Genomic DNA, 19,907 nt, shown 5'->3' with positions numbered 1-19,907 from the left:
AGACACAAACTTTCAAAACTGGTTTTATTTCAAGGGCAATAAAAACTACATAACCTTGTTAACTAGTCTAATTAATTAAATATTGTTTTGGTTTAAAATACTATACTACGCAGTCCAGACAAACACATTTTTTACATACAGCGTCAACAACACATGGAACCAGCCATAAATTACACCTTCTCCATTCTTGAAATGACGCGGCGAAATATTAATTAATCATTGCGTGGAATAACTTACCAGAGGTTTTTGTGTCCTCCGGCTCGCGATATTCAAACATTAACTTTTACAACACCTCAGCACCACATAATTTTACGAAATTACATGGCTATATGGATCAAAAAGAGGTCTAGCGTAACTGCCCTGGCAAAACCTAACCTGACTAATTAGGCCTAACGCAACCTTAATGTAACATTTTACAATTCAATTTTTTGGGCCAGTGGTCGCGCAAAATCACTGAAGTGAAAACAGCATGAAAACACAATAAAACAGCATAAAAACACAATAAAACAGCATAAAAACACAATAAAACAGCATAAAAACACAATAAAACAGCATAAAAACACAATAAAACAGCATAAAAACACAATAAAACAGCATAAAAACACAATAGAACATAATAAATCAGCATAGAAACACAATAGAACATAATAAATCAGCATAAAAATACAATTAAACGACGAAAAACACAATACATCAGCATAAAAATACAATTAAACGACGTAAAAACACAATAAATCAGCATAAAAAACCAGAATAAAAATAAAACAGCATAAAAACACAATGAACAGTATGAAAACTCAATATAACATAATAAATGAGCATAAAAATACAATAAGCCAGCATAAAACACAAAACAGCATAAAAAACTATAAAAGCATAAAAACATAACAAAACAGTGTAAAAACACAATAAATCAGAATAAAATTACAGTAAACCAGAATAATATGTATGTATATGTTGCATCCAGACCCTGAAAATAAACTAAATTTCTTTTATTATCAAATTTTGAGCGTCTTAGAAATATATAACTGCAAATAAATAAATAAATCAAAAATAAATGCTTGCTTTATTTGGATATCCTTTTGAGAAAAAAATTCTTATTTACAAAAGGGTCCGATTAAATTAATTTCAAATATAGTTAAGTAATTAAATTTAAGATCCATTTAAAAAGATTCGAGTAGTCGCGTTGTCCAAAAAGGTTTTGAGATTGTTGTTGTGGACTTGACATTAGATGGCGCTAGTGTACTAATTTTGTATAGAGTAACTTATAGCCAGAAGCTATGAGACTAGGATCGGTAGGCAGAAAAATATGTAAGCTAACTACGTATGTACGGGTTAAAGTTATACGGGTTTAATAAAGTCTTTCTGTTGTTATTAATCTGGCGTCGTTAATGAAAGATACAACAGAAATTGGCGACGGATCTTCTCGTGCTCCCGCGGGTTGTCTTATGTTGTTTCGGTTCCCCGTGTTTCTTTCGGACTTTTCGGTTCGTGCTCGTTTCGGTTAGGCCTCGGCCTTGTTGTTTTTCTTTGTTTCGTTTGTCGACGGGTACGCCCGCGATCGGAATTTCGGTGCTAAATGCCGTCCCACGGGACTATTGCTCCTTTTGACGAATCGATAGAAACATTTGAGAGGTACTCCTCTAGACTGAAACACCATTTTGCCGCTAACGATATTACCGACGAAGGTAAAAAGAAATCTATCTTTTTAACGACGGTGGGTCCGAAAATATTCAATCTGTTGCACGACTTGCTGGCCCCAAATTCTCCGGATGATGCAAGTAAAACCTTCACAATATTAGTCGACGCATTGAAGGCACATTTCTGCCCAAAACCATCGGAAATTTTGGAGAGTTTCAAGTTTCGTAGCTGTATGCGATCACCCGCCGAACCTATTCCTACGTACGTCGCTACATTACGGCGACTGGGTGGAACATGTAACTTCAAGACAGCTTTGGATCGGGAACTTCGCGACCAGTTCGTCTTAGGAGTTCGTGATGAGATGATACAACAACGGCTATTTGAAGAAGAATCTCCGACATTCGATAAGGTTGTAGCGATAGCTCAAGCTATAGAGTCAGCCTCACGTTATACTCAAGAGGTAAAAGTGACTGGAGCTCCTGCAAGTAACGCTATCCCACAGGTAAACAAAACTACCATAGTACACCAACCTACCGCTGGAAAAAGATACTACCGCAAATTCAACCACAAGGCAAAGCCACAGAACAACTCTCATTCTACACCCAAGAAACACAGTGAATGCTCCCGTTGCGGAAGATTTGATCACCCACCACCTAACTGTCCCTTTATATCCGTGTTGTGGTGGATACAATAAATAGACTTAGTTTAATTTAAAAGAGTTTTATTACGTATTTAAAATCTAACCTCTCGGTGAGGTAGTCACAAACTCAGTGCCCGTTCCGTCCTTTCTTGTTTAGGAAGCCCCTAGCCACCTAGCGGTATAAGTTATAACTAATACCCAGTTACGCCATCTAGACAATCTCGTATGATCTATTTCTATATATACAACATCTTTCTTTTCCTTAAGAAATTTAAGTTATACTAAGAGTTTTAAGTTATACCATGAGTGAATCATATACTAGCTCCCTATAAGTTACTCAGCCACACTGGCCTAATGTGTCCAGCGTTTTCTTCCCGCCAAAAAAGTGTACCTATATGCGACCTACAGTGAGAGAAAATAACACTTCTCCCGGCGCTTACGTATTTCCGGTAAAAAAACCGGAAAAGGAGATCAACCAATGAAACTTTGAACTGATAGGTAGTTAGTATAAGCATACGACGTTTAAGAAATGTTGTGATTGTTTGCGGACGGTTTAGAGTCGTATTTTATCTTTGAAATTATTTTAATGGGTTAGGGTTGGCACAATAGGAAGTTTTATTTTTTTCGCATTAAAATGGCAGAATTTTGGATATTTTTTGACAAAGCCCAAATGATAGAAACTCATTTAAATTCAGACTTCAGAGCGTTGCCTACGGAATAAAAAATTTTATTCCGTAGGCAACATTCAGAGGCAGGAACTATTTATGGTGAGAGAACCAAACTTTATCAAAAAATAAGAGCTAAACAACAACTTAATAGTCATCTCGAAAACCTTACTAAACTTTTTAATAATGCGTCTAAAGAACTAATAGAAAAACTTAAAGAAAGGCCCAACCCATTTTTAACGAAGCCTGTTGTGAAACCAAAATTATTTTTCAATAAGCAAAAGAATGAATGTGACGCAAAGAAGTCAAACCTCCAAAACCGTTAATACCATTTGGAACTATCGTCACTTTCAAGTTCTCGATATATTAATTTCAAAGCCCTAAGAGAGGGCGCCGTCTACTATAACTTTCACCCGCCTTCCCTCCTCTCGACTACTATTCGGAAGAAAATGCTGGATACATTAGGCCAGTGTGACTGAGTAACTTATAGGGAGCTAGTATATGATTCACTCATGGTTATACGACATCCAACATCTTTCTTTTTCCCAAAAGTGTTAAGTTATACAACATCTTATCTACAAGATAATCCGATATCATTCCTAGTTGCTTGTATACATACAATACTAATAAATCATTGTTATTATCATTAAATGTACGCCGGAGATTAGGTAATCTTGGAAACGGATCGGTATTTTGGGTATGCGGCCGGACCGTGTAGGGGGGAACGGATGAGAATCAGATGGTGGTCCTGTCACTGTGATAGGATGTTCTGATGTTGTCCTTTGTGGTGTCAATTTGGTAAATGTTTGTAAAGGTAGACAAGGTGAGTTGCTTTGATGAGTCAGTGGCGCAATATTCTGTGCTGCTAAGTGTTGCGGTCGATGATGCATTTGCAAAGTAGACTGTTGAGATGGAGTCTTAGTCAGTTCAGGAGGTTGGTATAATGGTAAGGTACCCAGTGTTGTTTCACTAGGTTGAGTTTGTACTGGAGCTATTGTAGTTGGTGTTTGATTTAGAGTCGTCCCAGGGGGAGGTATCGAAGCTGTTGAGTAGGTTGTTGTTGTTGTTGTTGTTGAAAGCGGTGGAGTAGCATTTGAGTGGGTTATAGTCGTAGCAGGAATCGATGTCGAAGCTGGTGAGTTGATTGTGTTTATTGCAGGAAGCGATGGTGTTGTGGTGGGTAGTGATGCTATTGTTCGCATTAACGTTGCCGACAATGTGGACGAAGGAGTATGGCCTGATGAAGTTAGTGTAGTAAGAGGAGAAGATAAGGGTTCCGTTTTTAATTTTAATTGGGTTCTGGTACGACGAAAGAATTGGTGACGGTCTGTACGAATATTATAAGAATGTGGTTCAGACGCTCTAGAGATAATTGTTGCTGGCAACCAATTACGATGGCTGTCGTAATATCTCACTCTTGTTCCGGGTTGTAGAGGAGGGAGATTTCCCTTGAATCCCTTATTAGCGTGTTCGACCATGGCATCTTGTCTTTCTTGCAATATTTTGCGTTCTTTAGCTGTAGAATAGCGAGGTAGTAGTGATTTATAATTAGTTGTTACGCATGTGCGTAGGCGCCTTCCCATGAGCATTTCAGCGGGAGATGGTAATGAGCCGCGAGGTGTAGAATTATGAGTCAGGATAACATATTGCAAGTCCTTGTTGGCCGGTTTTGTCTTGATTATTGAATTTTTTATGGTTTGAACCATTCTCTCAACAAACCCATTTGATTGAGGATAGTGTGGTGATGAAGTTATGTGAATGGTTCCCCATTGCTCCAAAAAGTGTTTAAATTGAGCCAAATTATAAGGTGGACCGTTATCGGACACAAGCCGTTGGGGTGCACCATGTCGTGCGAATACTTGATTTAGAAAGTTTATAACGTGGTTGGATGTGCTTTGAGTTAATTCCTTGACCTCCACAAATTTAGAATAATAATCGGCGAGTATGATATATGTACTGGAATTGACATGAAATAAGTCTGTTGCAACCATTTCCCAGGGTAGTGACGGAATTGGGTACGGTGTCATAGGCATGGCGCGATTGGCTGCACCTTTAGTACCGCAAACATCGCAAGCTTGTATATATGTTGTTATATCAGTGTGCATTCCCGGCCAAAAATAGTTCAATTTAGCAACCGCAACGCAAGCGTTAATTCCTTGGTGAGCGCCGTGGACTTCTCGAATAACTTCTGATCGTAGTTCTTGTGGCACCACCAAGGTGTGACCTTTGAAGATTAAATCCTGGTCAATATGCAACTCGTCTTGGAAAGGCCAATAATGCTTCAGTTGTGTTGAGAGTTGTTTCGATGTTTTAGGCCAGGAGGTGTGAATAAAAGTCATAATTTCTTTCAAGTCTCAATGGGTTTTTTGAGAATAGCCAAGAGTGGGTTGTGATCAGTTTGTACAGTAAATTTAGTGCAAGCTACATAGTAATTGAAATGTTCACAGGCAAATACAATGGCTAGTATTTGCGAATAACGAGATTGAGTCGGAGTTAAGGTGGTAGAAGCATATTCTACTGGTTTCCCTTCTTGTAATAATACTGCACCCAGTCCCGTTAGGCTAGCGTCAACGGATAATGTTATTGGTTTAGATGAGTCAAAATAGGCAAGGACTGGAGCTGATGAAGCGAGTCGTTTAAGAGAGTCGAAATGTTGCTGATGTTCCTCTTCCCATTGATATATGACATCTTTCTTAAGCAAGAGGCGAAGGGGGACGGTATCATTATTGACTCCTGGTAGAAATCTTGTGATATAATTTATCATTCCCAGGAAGCTCTGAAGAGCTTTTTTATCCTTCGGAGGTGGTAGAGAACAAATAGCTTCCACTTTTGCGGGATCGACTTCAACACCATCAGAGGTAACAATATGGCCCAAGTAGGTTGCCCGATTGACTGCCAGTGACATTTTTCTCGTACCAAAACATAGGTTGTTTTCAAGGGCTCGTTGAAATACCTTAATTAACGATATTTTATGAGTAGGGAGATCTACGTCGGATATTAGAAAATCGTCAGTCGAAATTTGTACTTGTGGAAATTCTTCGATTGGAAATATAGTTCGTAAAGTTCGTTGACAAACCTCGGAGCCCGTGACCAGTCCATTGGGGTAACGTAAATATCGGAAACGCCCGTAAGGAGTAGCAAAAGTGCATAAATGAGAGCTGGCTTCCGATAGTTGAATATGCCAAAAGGCACTTTGAACGTCTAGTACGGTAAAGACGGTCTTCCCGGATAATGAGGCGAAGATCTCCTGCGTCGTAGGTAAAGGGAACGGCTCTCGTTTAATTGAAGAATTTAATTTTCTTGGATCCATACATATACGCACAGCAATGGGTTCATGGGCTTGTCTCGGCTTTGGGGTCACCACCATGGGATGAACCCATTCAGAAGGTCCCGATACCGGAGTGATAATAGCTAGTTTCAACATTCGATCGAGCTCTTGACGCACAGGTTCGCGTAAGGCGTGAGGTATCTTGTGAGCGGCGCTAATCGATGGAGTCGGATAAGGTTTTAATTTAATGTCGTGTATTCCCGGTAGTTTGCCCACTTTGTCAAAAAGTGTATGATATTGCTGGGCTATTTCTTCTACGGTATGCTGGACCGCGGTATGTGGGGTTGGCGTAAGTGTTGAGACAGATTTCACTTGGGTTTGAGATGGAGGGAACTGATGATGTTCAATTATACCAAGTTGTTGAGCAGCTGCCGCACCAAGGATAGGAGTTCGATCTTGAGTAGTTACGTAGAATGTAAATTGACCGAGAGCTATAGACGAAGAACAACTGGCATCCATCATACCAAGAATGGGTACTTGATGTCCGGAATAGGCCGTTATTTTATAAATAGGCTGTCGCAAAAGTGGACGGGTAGCATGAGGTAATGAATCATAGATCTTCTGAGATATAATATTCACTTGCGAGCCCGTGTCAATTTTAAATACAAGCGGTAAATCACAGAGCAATAGTTGATCATGGATTATATCATCACTAGCGGGGAGTGTAGAATACGTATCGATACTATCCAATTCTTGATGTAGAGTTAGGCAATAACAAACTTGATGGAAATCGTCGCCAAAATCTTCCTGTTCATCGGGTGCAAGGTCGCGTAGTTGTGCAGTAAGTTCGGCAATATGGGATCGGGAACGGCAAACTATTGCCCAATGACCAGAACGGTGGCAAGACAAGCAAGTCGATTGTCTAGCCGGACAAGGGGCAGTACGATGGTGTGGTCGTCCACAATTTGGACAGGTTGAGCTAGATGATTGGTGATTAGAGAAAGGTGCTGTCCGCCTCAGTGGTCCTTGCCGTGTAGCTGGATGATAGGTACGTGCATATGGCGGTGGGCCTTGGTCATTCGATGTATATCTAGAGTGGCGCTGTATAGCGTTAGATGTCGGTAGACGGCGTTGCCGTTCTATTGCATGAAGTGATTACATAATGTTGGCATCAGCTGTTTCTGGACCATTATGGCCACCGTTTTGACTCATGACTTGTGCATGGCGTGTTGCTATTTCCTCGGCTTGACATAATTTCACGGCAGTATCCAAAGTGAGATTAGGGGTAGCTAATAAATCTTTGCGAAGCTTCTCGTTTCTAATGCCACATACTATTTGCGTAGCTATTAATGAATCCGTTAAAGTTAAAAATTCGCAGCCTTGGGCCTTGGTCCTTAAATCAGTGACGAATTGATCGATAGATTGATTGGGAACTTGTTTAGTTTGTTGAAAGTTGTAACGGAGATATGTCAGGTTCTTATAAGGTTGGTAATAATCGTCAAAAGCTTTGATAATTACCGCTAATGTGCGAGCGTCGTCTTGTTCGTTAATTGGTAGAGTATTGTATAGCCGACGTCCAGGAAGGCCCACAATATGTAGAAAAGTCGCTCGTTGTGTTGCTATAGTTTCAGCGTGTAGTTTAGTTGCAGCGACGTAAATAAGAAAACTCTCCTTATATTCAGCCCATGATGTAGCTGGATCAGAGCCGGGTTCAAACTCAGGTGGGACTTTGAAGGACGCCATGATGAGCGTAGGATCGTAGAATTTTTTGAAGTTACTTTCACGTTATTAATAACATCCCACCTCTATCACCATGTTGTGGTGGATACAATAAATAGACTTAGTTTAATTTAAAAGAGTTTTATTACGTATTTAAAATCTAACCTCTCGGTGAGGTAGTCACAAACTCAGTGCCCGTTCCGTCCTTTCTTGTTTAGGAAGCCCCTAGCCACCTAGCGGTATAAGTTATAACTAATACCCAGTTACGCCATCTAGACAATCTCGTATGATCTATTTCTATATATACAACAATCCGCTGTTTGCGGAAAATGCCAGAAAGTTGGGCACCTGGCGAAGAAATGTCTTGCCGAACAAAAGCCAGCCAAGAGTAACCAAACATTCAAGGCGAGGGGAAAAGTTAACACGGTAGGAGCAACAGCCGCATGCAACTCTAATCCGGAATATACCATGTTTCATCTGCGATCGCTGCCACCGGCACCGACGCCTGTAATACTTCCATTTCTGGTTAATGGCAAACCAGTCGAACTAGAATTGGATACCGGCGCTGCATACACGATCATCTCACGTAAGACATGGAACGCTTTATCTGGCGGTAGTCTCAGCGCTCTACGTCCTGTAGACCCGGTATTGGAATCATTTATCGGACATCCAATTGGAGACCTGGACGCGGCACAGGTGCTAGTTACTTACCAAAACCGTTCTGAAACCTTGGAGCTACTAGTCGCCAAGGAACACTGTCCAAACGTTTGCGGACGCAGTTGGATTTTCTCAGAGTTACGAATTCTGGATCGGAACAGTATCAACCAACTCGTTGGCGGAACCCTGCCCAAGCAGACGCTCGACAAAGAGCTGACCAATCTATTTACGGAATATTCTGACGTTTTCAAACCCGGACTGGGGTTATTGAAGAACTATAAGGCTCGCTTGGACTTGAAAGCGGACGCTACGCCCCGCTTCATGGCCGCTCGACCAGTACCCTATGCCTTACGAGATACAGTGGGCGAGGAACTGATCCGATTACAGGAGTTGGGAATTATTGAGCCGGTACGACATTCAGATTGGGCCACGCCCATTGTAACCGTCCTAAAGAAAGACTCCAAACCACGAATTTGCGGCGACTATAAAGTTACCTTGAATCCACAGTTGGATACTGAACGGTACCCTCTTCCCAAGGTGGAGGATATTTTTTTCCAAATTGTCTGGAGGCCAAAGGTTTACGAAGTTGGACCTTAGAGAAGCATTTAACCAGATTGAGTTGGATGACGCATCCAAGCTGTTGGCGGTAATTAACACCCACAAGGGGTTATTTCGGGTCAACAAACTACCATTTGGCACTGCCTCTTCGCCTGCTATTTTCCAAAGAGCGCTAGAGGAATTGATTCAAGCATAAGTAACATAATAAACATAAGTATGACTCTTCCTATTGTAATAATGCAAATTTCAAAATGAAACCTATAATCAACACTGACACTCTCACTTACATCAGGCCAGGACTTGCAACTCCGTCGGGTACTTCATGCTGGTCTTTGGCGAATGACATAGTTCTACAATTTTAGCCAATCACAATAAACCATCTCCTTGAACCTATTTGTGTCGGAAATAGCTCGTCTGCTATTTATTGTACAAGCTCGCGCGGTCGCGGTGTTTGTATGTTCGACTTTAAGATTGCCATAAGTCGGATATTTCAGCACCAAAAATGATAAGCCTTTTGAAGTCTAAATATTCGGTAACTAAATTTACCCAGTGCAACTTTCAACTTCGTAATCTGGCCGCGCTAAAGTCGGTAAAAGTCAATACAAATCAACTATATAACCAAGGCTTAGGACCGTTGACTCAATTCTCATTGGCGTCTGTTTAAACCTCTGAACCGGATTTTCGATATGGGCGGAAGTCGCTTCATTTTCCACCGCTAGGGGTCTCTGTGCTGGGCGCGAACTTATGATTACGTAAAAGGTCCGAAAATAGGTTTTTAGTTAGTTTTGGCTAATTGTCATACTTATGGTTATTATGTTACTTATGATTCAAGGAATTCCGGGGGCAACCAATTTCGAAGATGACATCACTATCACAGGCACTTCAGACGCAACACATTTGCAATCTGTTCACGAAGTACTTAAGCGAATGCAACATGCATGCCTGCGACTTAGGCCAGACAAAAGTAGTTTCTTCCAAGACTCCCTCGAATTACTTGGTCATCGTATCGACAAAATGGGAATACATCCGCTCGAGTCCAAAATGGATGCCATCATGCAGGCCCCAAGGCCTGCAAACGTGGAACAACTACGGTCGTTCATTGTTCTCATACTATGGAAAGTTCGTCCCCGACCAAGCAACATTGTTAGCACCTTTGTACGCTCTTTTACGTAAAGATACGAGTTGGAACTGGTCGAACGACGAAGAAACTGCATTCTTGAAAGCAAAGGAAACCCTACGGGACTCTTCAGTGCTGGTTCATTACGACCAAACGAAGGAACTGATTTTGGCTTGCGACGCCTCGCCATACGGCCTAGGCGCCGTTCTCTCACATCCTGGGCCCGCGAACACCGATCGCCCTATCGCGTTTGCCTCGAGAACTCTAACACCCGCTGAGCGGAACTATTCGCATATCGAGCGAGAGGCTCTAGCGTTGGTGTTTGGCGTCACCAAGTATCGTGATTACCTTTTTGGTCGCCGATTCACCTTATTAACTGACCACCAGCCTCTGGTCTCACTTCTATCTGAGAAGAAACAAATTCCTCGCACGGCGGCGTCTCGGATCCAACGGTGGGCGTTAACTTTGGCCGCCTACCATTATGTAATTAAATACAGGGAAGGTACCCAAAATAATAACGCCGACGCCCTCAGTCGTCTTCCAGTGGACTCCGCGCAGGTTGACCCACCTGTACCGCAAGATATAGTTTTGCTTGTACGCTCCTTATCCGACCCTACTTCCCCAGTATCTGTTGACGACATCAGAGTGGCAACCGCCAATGACCCTACACTCGCCAGAGTACTCGATTACACTCATCATGGGTGGCCTACAAAGCAACCGAAGGGTCTCGCTGACGACGGTTTCCGTTTTTATTGGATGAAGCGGGCGGAAATAACGAGCGTGGATGGAGTGCTGCTATGGGGCTCACGGGTTATTGTACCACCACCATTACAGCGTGCAATGTTAGACGAGTTGCACAGCACTCACCAGGGTATGACCCGCTTGAAAGGCCTCGCTCGAAACAAATTTTGGTGGCCGTTAATAGACAAGACCATAAAGTTCGTCGTTAGCGCTTGTGAACGCAGTCAACAGGATGCTCCAATGCCACGGGCTACATCGTACGAATCATGGCCAGCGTCTACTGCCCCATGGCAGAGAATCCACATTGACTATGCCGGTCCGATCAATGGGAAAATGATATTAATCGTGGTTGATGCTTACACTAATTGGATTGAGGCCCTAGTGGTAAACTCTGCTACTGCATCCGCCACCATCATCGAGCTTCGGGACCTCTTTGCTCGATTTGGCCTGCCATCACTAGTCGTATCCGACAATGGAACACCGTTCACCGCTCTAGAAACAGTTCAATTTCTGAAAGCGAACGGAATCAAGCAACTTTTTACACCACCATATCACCCGGCGTCCAATGGACTGGCGGAGCGGGCCGTAAGAACAGTCAAGACTGGTCTAGCGAAAACATCAGACCATGACCTACGAACCCAGATAAGTCGAGTTCTGTTGAACTATCGCCGCACACCAATAACGACCACGGGTTTGTCACCTGCCGACCTCATGTTAAAATATTCCATTCGGACTCGGCTGGATTTAATCAACCCAACAGTCGGAGTTCCCCACCCACATACGGAGAAGGAAACATTCAAATTTCAAACTGGCGATACGGTCTATGCTAGGAATTTTGGGCAAGGAGACAAATGGTTCACCGGCGAAATAATCAGGAACCAGGGCCAAGTTATGTTCGACGTCGCGACACCTCATGGCAACGTCAGAAGGCACAACCATCAATTACGACCACGAATACCTTTAAGGAATGACACCAGTCCACATAATCATTCAGCGACGGCACAAGAACCAGAAATACAAGAGTTGGGAGCTCAGGAACATTCAACGCCAAACGCTCCAGACCTAACGCCTGACACTGAACAGGCACAGCCAGGTACACCGTCCACGCCAGAACCTTCTAACACATCGAATTTGCGAAGATCAAAAAGAGTACCCAAGCCACGCGTTTTGTTGGACTTATAATTATCTTTTCTTCTGGGGAAAGGCAGTGTTGTGGACTTGACATTAGATGGCGCTAGTGTACTAATTTTGTATAGAGTAACTTATAGCCAGAAGCTATGGGACTATGATCAGTAGGCAGAACAATATGTAAGCTAACTGCGTATGTACGGGTTAAAGTTATACGGGTTTAATAAAGTCTTTCTGTTGTTATTAATCTGGCGTCGTTAATGAAAGATACAACAATTGTGTTTAAAATTATTTATATTTGATGTTTTTTTTAATTGTTGGCGGTAGCTTATTCCACATACTATTTACCACGAGTGTTATAGGATTGATTTGTGGCGGAGAACCAGTCACTGACGTACTTGGGGGCAGTTTTATTTTTAATCTTGAACATGAATATTAGAAGGTTCATTAGGTATAATTTATTTAGGTCCATTAACTCGGCACCTTTTCTAGCTTCGGAAGCGGACGATTAATTTCGCGCAGCTATTTTGGGCTAAATGTAATTTTTACGCGTGATTACGGAAGTTGGCCCAGCAGGTACGACTGATGAGATTAAACAAGATGGCCCCGGTTAGATTAAAGCTCCATTGAATGAAGTATACTTTTTTTTTGTTTTAATCTATCAACTTTTGACAGTGTATGTGGATAAGTAAATGAATACGCATGAGGAAATTTTGGTTTTCGTTGTTTTGAGGTTGCCAAAGGATAGAAATCCAAGTTTATCTTTTTAATTAGATTAATTACAATTATTTTGAAATTGGTTTCGCGTTAGGAGACCTTGATAATTAAAATGAAAGCGTTCAAAGTGGAAAAACGATCTTTTTGAGGGTGCCTAATATAAAGTTGCGAAATTTCTAAAAAAGACGTTGAATAATTATTCTAGATGTTGAATACGACGTTTCCCCATCATGATTAGCCGTTATGAATTGGTTATTTGAATTAATTTATTCTTAATTAGTGAAAAAACGCAAAGTTGCCAGGCTGACTAAAGTACACATTTTTTTACGCAGCATCAGCGCCTTCTGTCGCTAATTTCCCTCCAGTACGCGGGTCCCTAGGGGCGATTTTAGTAAAATATTGTGGAAAAAATAATTTTGAAGAAAGTTAAAAGGGATGTTTTTGATTGATACTGCTTGTTTATATTCGATGAACTAAAACCATCAGTCCGGGACAATACAGAATTTTGGTGAGAGTTAAGTAGGCCTAATCCGACTAAAGTATGGAATTGCTAGGTCATTTGGCCGTCAATGTAAATCGTTTAATTTTGAAGAATTACTTGTTTTCAATGGTAAAAAAGGTTAAATTGGTAAAATATAAATCACTTTTAATTACAATTAACTGTATTTTACTTCCCGTTGGTCTCCCTGGTTAAAACGTCTGTGAGGAAACTAGGTTTTTGGTGATTTATGACCATTTAGGCACTCTAGGCACGTTCGCTTTCTTCTCTACTTTAGTCTTAACCCACAATGGCGGTAAATATATGCAATTTTAAGCTTTAAAAAAACAGTTTGACCAATTTGCTATAGAATGTTTTTACTATTTTTTCACATTCCCGAGTCCCCATGGTCTAATTAGTCAGAAACCAGCGTTGGTTAGGTTAGGCACATGAAATATAATCCTACCAAAACACATTCGTTAGTAACCAATTCAAAAATATATTAAGTATATCGCAAGTGTGTTTCATTTCATCTGGAACTTTGTGTTTTGTATTGTTTGTTAAACGCTACACCTTCACGAAATTTATACAAGCTGTCAGCGGACAGTCGCTACTCTCCCTGGCACCAAGAAGATGGCGGCCTCCCCTCCTATCTGTTCCCAAAAATTTCGACAAATCGGTGAGAAATCCCTCCTTGTATGTAGACTGTACACTTGTGTTTAAGGCAATTTAATTAAACTTACGTTTTACTCCATTTAAACTACTCCACGGAAATATAGCTTGCCACTATGGAGCAGTAGTAAATGAGACAGAGATACATTTAAAGCAACAAGGACTTGGCAGTAATACGACATGCAACGTCAGGCTACCTTCCATTAGTGCTAAAATTTTACCAGGAGGAGGGGCTTAAATAGCTTTTATTCTGAAAAATAACATCCCATAATGGCGCTGGAGGTGGAACTAAGCTCGAATTGCCTAATCCCTATTTTTAAGGAACTTTCGTTGTCACTGCAATATAAAATTTCTCAATGGAAAATACAGACAGAAACGCCAACGGTTTTTCGTTTATAAACATTTGCCTTTTACAATTGCAATATTTCCGTGAAGTAGTTTCAATGGAGTGCAAATAAAAGTTTCAATTCAGTGCCACAGTAGAGCAATATGCTACGAGACATAAATGCATTAAAATTAACTTAATTAAACTTTAATTTAAAGACAATTTAAAACACTACAACATTTTTTTCGTCCTTTAAGGAAATAAAGTATTTAAAATTTTTGTTAAAATTACATTAGGACTAGGGCGGAAATCGTTCGGAATGACAGTCCTACAAAGGGAACACTCGTATTGCTTTGATGTTAGTTGCTTTTTTATACAATTAAAACAGAAAGTGTGGCTACACTTTAAACTCACGGGATCTCTATTCATTAAAATGCCACAAATAGTGCACTGAAATTGTTCTATCACTTTTTCAATGAATTTCTGAAATGATAACAATAAATAATATTAATTTCGCAAAAACAATTCGCTGGCAACTATAAGCGTGAAGGTAAATTATAAGTCTTTTAACGGGTGGGGGGGGGGAATAGAGAATGGTCATTATTAGGCCTGGGCTGGTACTCAGACTTGGACTGCAACTTGTTTTCCCCCTAGAAATTCGCGGGTACTCGCGAGTCCTCAGCAAAGCTAGTAACTCTACTCGAAGAGTTCATTTTTCTTTGAACTAGTCTAATTTTGTTGGGCAAGTCCATTTCTTGTTCGCGAGGAAACTAACCAATCAGGGAAGAGCTTCTTGACGTCATGGGTTTTGAGAAAGTATAGTACACGATGTTGGCGATCCAAAGGTTAATTAATTTTTAGGAAAAAGGGGGCGATTTCTCATATTACACAGCGCGAACAAGTTTAAACAACAATGTGTAAGTTTTCTTTTTATATCTATATATTTTTTGGTATAATCATTAACCTCAGCTAGTTTTGATGGAAAGGAGAAACCGGGTGGCCTTAAATGAAGAGTTCAGGGGTGTGGCTTAAGAAGATAGCTCCTCCTACTGAGGTAATGTGCCTAATTGGCTTAGCGTGGAATTTCACCATTTTACCATTCCCTAGAGAGACAATTCTAAAGATGCTAAGAGTTGATTGGGGAAAGCTATTTTCTCACTAAGGGTGGGCGAATACTCGTGACAGTCTATGACGAATAATTCGATCGAATATCGAGACCAATAACTGTCTCGGTATTCGTTTGAACCCATTTTTACTATTCGATAAATATTCGACAACCAATTTCGCAAAGGGCCTTGGTACATCTTTGTACCAAGATGTGCAGTCAAATATTAACCCCTAAAAATGTACTTTCAGTAAAAGCATAGTCATTTTCGAATAAATATTTTGTAAAAAATGGCTACTAACAACCTCCTTTAGTACTGATATTCGGCAAGTATTCGCGAATAATAGGCCTAATATTCGACGATTATTCGATAAGACTATATTTTCGTTAAGCCTAATTATTCGATATTCCATTAAAAAATCACTATTCGTCTCGGTATTCGAAAAGAAAATTTTTGAGTATTCGATATTCGTCTCGATAGTAAAAAGTGTTATTCGCCCATGCTTAAATGGGAGGCAATGAGTGATGAAATTGTAATAAAATATAAACTGACTAATTCGCCTTTCTCGTAAAACGAACTGCACTCTTCCCAAATCCTTTTATTCACGCTATCCTTTGACATCAGGGCCGCTACTCTTTCGGGTATAACGTAAGGAATCGGTTTCGTTTTCTTCGGTTCGGGAGCAACAGAGTCTGGAGAAGATCTCTTCCTTTTCCGGTTCTTAATAGAAGGTTTTTCCTTACTTTCTTCGTTGGTTTCTGTCGATGAAGCTTCATTTAACATCTACAGAGAAAATATTAATTAAACTCTTTACCAAAAAATTAGTAAGGATGGTTGACCGAAGTATTTCTTCGCTTCCAAGTTAATTTACCTGCATTTCTATTCCGAGATCTTGAATTCTTTTTTTTCCTTCTTCAGTCCATGGGGCTGGTGTTGGATCGTCCCGTTGTAAAAGATAAAGCCAAATTTTAAATCCGGCACGGCCTTTCTCGGGCCAGTATTTGATTACCTACAATTTTCAGTTAGCTACAGCTAAACACTAAATAGGTTCATAAAATATCAGTCTTCATGTTATTTCTTCACCTTATAGATTCCATCGTATCGATAACCTTTTTCAGGACAGTATATTGAGTGTTTAAAGCCTTTGAAACCTCTTAAAACCCTAATGGGTTTCCCGCTCCGCCAGTCTATGGCTTCGGCTCCCTCCTTATCATTAAACGCCGCTGCACAACTTTTGGCTAACGCTCTAGAAAAGTAAATGAAATATTTTATGGTTATTTAAATGATCGCGACTATCAACTAATGTTAACCATAAAGTGCTAATAGCGTGTAAATCTGTCATTAAATTTGAAATTAGTTTCTCAAGATAGAATATTAAAATAATACATTTCATCATGATTTCATATACACATTAAAATAGTGATGTATACCGATGACTGATATCACAATTTTACTGTTTAATCGGTTCGAGGTTCATTTTATTTAAGGTGGTTAAAAAGATAAATAAATCAGTCCAAATCAGTTTCACTGGGTTTAAATAATGGGTTAAAAAAATCAACATTGATTCATTTACGTGGACCGTCATAGATTCTCGTAAAGCGACGCTTTGCCTGGTGAGGCGCTGTCAAAGGCTTAGTGTAGAAGGAAGTGTAAATTGGAAGATGGACTGCAAAACCGAATGAAGTCAATTCTCGCTTGTCGTTCTCGAACTAGCTCTAAATTAAATCTCTAGCATTATAAAATAATTTTGGTGTTATCTTGATGTTAACGACACTGTTATGACACGAAAAAAAGTAGCAATAATAACAGTTCACCCGTGTTTAACGCCAGCGCGAACTACAGATCTTTAAACCGGATGGTGACAACATATTTATGATGTCATAAGCTTGTATGCCTAATTTATTTTCCCGTCTCGATTTACAAATAACAAAACTAAACTCGAATGAGGCTCAGTTTCCATATTTTCTTTTTTAGTAGATTCCCAAAACCGTATAGAGCTAAATCAGTTGAAGGGGGGAAACGTCACAGTTGGGCCTGCCAATAAACGGGGCCGCTTTTCACCCTCCCTCCTCTATGCTAAATTTCCCGCACAATATGGCGCCTAGGCGGGGACTGGCGAAACCCCGCCTCAAAAGCTCTTCTTTCCCCCGAATTGAAATAGCTCTATACTTGTCGAAAACTACTTACTTGTTATCTCTGGTTAGAACTTGATCGCAAGATTGTTCCGCCGTTCTCTTATTGCCCTCTAAACTTCGGCCTCCACTTCCGGTGTAGTAGAATAGATCTCCTTCATCCTAAAAAGAAATGAACCTGTTCATATATCCGTGATAATGTGGGCCAAAAATGTTGCGCTTCTATCAAATAGGCGTTTCCCACACGCAACAACAACCACATAAATGAATTTCAAGCTGAGTATTTTATTCACTAGAGGAAGTGATATCCCGTAGAAAGGACTGTATGCGGGAGAAAATAGCGACTTAAAGGGGCTGGCCGGAGCTGTTGGGGTGAAGGGGGGATCAAACTGTTGCTTAGCATATTGCTTAGCATATTGCTTACCCGCCCACCGCGACGGTGCCGCCATTTCTTATAGCCAAAGAGCTGGGTGTTTTCCCCCTGAACTAAGGGCGGACTTCACCCCAACAGCGCCGGTTAGCCCCTTTAAATCACCAGTAGCCCTTTTGTGAACATTGCAGCAACACTCACTACGCTAAAGGTGGGTTTTAATAATAATAATAATAATAATAATAATCTAGGCTTTCTCTATGAAGGGATTTACACACTAAGCCTGTGGCTTGTTTACATTGCATAGAGGGGTGGTGGCTAGCCCCTATGCCACAGCTAGCCTACAGCGCCCTATACTAACTATTTCCGTTAACCTCGGCCAGTTTTGATGGAAAGGAGAAACCAGGTTAGACCGCGGAGGAAAACTCCTTTTAACAAGCAGGGAGAACTTGCAAACTCTACGCAGAAGGAAATCATTTGTACCCAGATTTTCACCCGGTGCCAAAGTCCGGGCTTGAACCCGGGACCTTTTGCTGCGAGACGAAAGCGCTGGTTCTTGCTGAGGATAAAATCGACCGGGTAGGATAAATTTATTTGAATTTTCGCGATCATTTTTAAAATTTCCTCGCACTCGCTAGATTTTTGCCCTCAACACACGCTTTTGAAAATCCATCTTTAGATAGAGCTCGGCATTTTCTATCCATTATCCACAAAGCGGTGGATAACCGATTATTTATAAACTAAGTTGTGGATTATAATACGATTTAACACATAAGTTCTGTGGATAATTTTCGAGTATGGATAAAGATAAAATAACGTGGATAATGGATAGATATTGCCGAGCTCTATCTTTAGGGAACAATGCATTAGAAGCGCAATGCAATAAAGCTTCGCTTGAAATTTCTTCACGGAATTTCGATCTACGCTGCACTTGAAAAATGGGCCATTATTTTGAGAGCAATCTAAATACGTTATGATCCAGCAACACCTTTTTAAGACTAGGCGTTGCATTTGAGCCAACACATCATGAAACGATCTTTATAATTCTAAAGTCAGAAACCCATTTTCCACTCTCACTGGAATTAAGCGACTCCATCAGGCGTCCTATTTTTTTCGACAAGCCAGATCTTAGCATCACTTTTTTCCAAGATAGATCGAGCGTACATCGAAAATCGGGACTCTACGAATACTAACAAGATCGTCTTCATAGCCTCCAGAAAGCACTATCGAGAATGCGCCGTCCTTTTCCCGTCCGTGTATCCAAGCAACTGGTAGGCGATGAACGCCAGATCCAGCGGCTAGATTCCTGTACTGCCAGGACATTTCTACAACTATTCCCGGTATGGGTCCAAAATGATCCATGGGCACAATCGTGCATTCTTTAGTTCTTCCGGCGCAAGCCATGCCTTTGCCCCAATTTTTAGTGGATGATCCGATGGACACTCTCGCATTTTTTTTATTTTTCACTTCTTGTCCGAGTCTGACAATTTTGCAATCTCGGCAGTAATAATCGTCCTCTGGTACCGAATCCAGTTTCGGTTTCAAACACCAGAGGTGAAAGAATTTCAAACAGGGATCGCACTGGATTTGTTGGTCAGGTGCTTCTTTACCACCACACAGTGAACACGAACATTCGCGGCACTTAACATCCGGATTATCATCGCAATGATCACACTCGGGTTTTTTAAGTCCTATAGGAAGGAAGGATAAAGTGAACAATTTAAGCGATATACTAAAATTGGCTGACAGAATAGATAGCTCGCTAAATTTGTATCGACGATTAGGACGGGAAAAGACAATCGTTAAAGCAGCTCAAGAAATGAAGCGCATTTCATGTCGTCTAGAGCAAATCAAGAGCGATCTCAGAGCATTAAAATGGAAAACGCCATTAGACTATACACCGAGAAGGCGGAATTAATTGATTAGCGTATTTCCACCATTGGGGGTAGGAATATGTAACCCCACTCTAGGCA

The 19,907-nt window shown here is 40.8% G+C and overlaps 2 protein-coding genes across 2 annotated transcripts; one reads left to right on the top strand and one right to left on the bottom strand.

Annotated features, from left to right (window-relative positions):
* Positions 1-1,232: 1,232 nt before the first annotated feature.
* Positions 1,233-3,597, top strand: LOC149621082 (uncharacterized). The gene is made up of 2 exons (XM_089855891.1): positions 1,233-2,143; positions 2,213-3,597. The coding sequence occupies exons 1-2, from the start codon at positions 1,580-1,582 to the stop codon at positions 2,333-2,335; spliced, it is 687 nt and encodes a 228-aa protein (XP_089712017.1). The 5' UTR covers positions 1,233-1,579; the 3' UTR covers positions 2,336-3,597.
* A 10,969-nt stretch (positions 3,598-14,566) lies between these two features.
* On the bottom strand, positions 14,567-16,410 carry LOC149621081 (E3 ubiquitin-protein ligase UHRF1-like). The gene is made up of 3 exons (XM_089855898.1): positions 16,304-16,410; positions 15,985-16,215; positions 14,567-14,809 (listed from the first exon to the last, which is right to left on the bottom strand). Exons 1-3 carry the CDS (start codon positions 16,307-16,309, stop codon positions 14,579-14,581), a joined length of 468 nt encoding a protein of 155 aa, XP_089712024.1. The 5' UTR covers positions 16,310-16,410; the 3' UTR covers positions 14,567-14,578.
* Between the last annotated feature and the right edge of the window lie 3,497 nt (positions 16,411-19,907).

The sequence above is a fragment of the Phalangium opilio genome, unplaced genomic scaffold, assembly GCF_054372755.1.
Source record: "Phalangium opilio isolate 3A_F unplaced genomic scaffold, DU_Popi_V2 ptg000209l_1, whole genome shotgun sequence".
NCBI lineage: Eukaryota > Metazoa > Arthropoda > Arachnida > Opiliones > Phalangiidae > Phalangium > Phalangium opilio.
Note: the sequence above shows the minus strand (reverse complement) of the source record. Positions and strands in the feature narration are given on the sequence as shown.

Excerpts from the sequence above, each read along its gene's own strand:
- LOC149621081 (XM_089855898.1), bottom strand. Across the intron at positions 14,810-15,984 it reads TTTACGAGAAAGGCGAATTA|AAATTCATTGAAAAAGTGAT; the intron begins GTCAGTTTATAT and ends TTATCATTTCAG.
- LOC149621082 (XM_089855891.1), top strand. The coding sequence starts at position 1,580 with ATGCCGTCCCACGGGACTATTGCTCCTTTTGACGAATCGATAGAAACA. Across the intron at positions 2,144-2,212 it reads CAAGTAACGCTATCCCACAG|GCAAAGCCACAGAACAACTC; the intron begins GTAAACAAAACT and ends TTCAACCACAAG.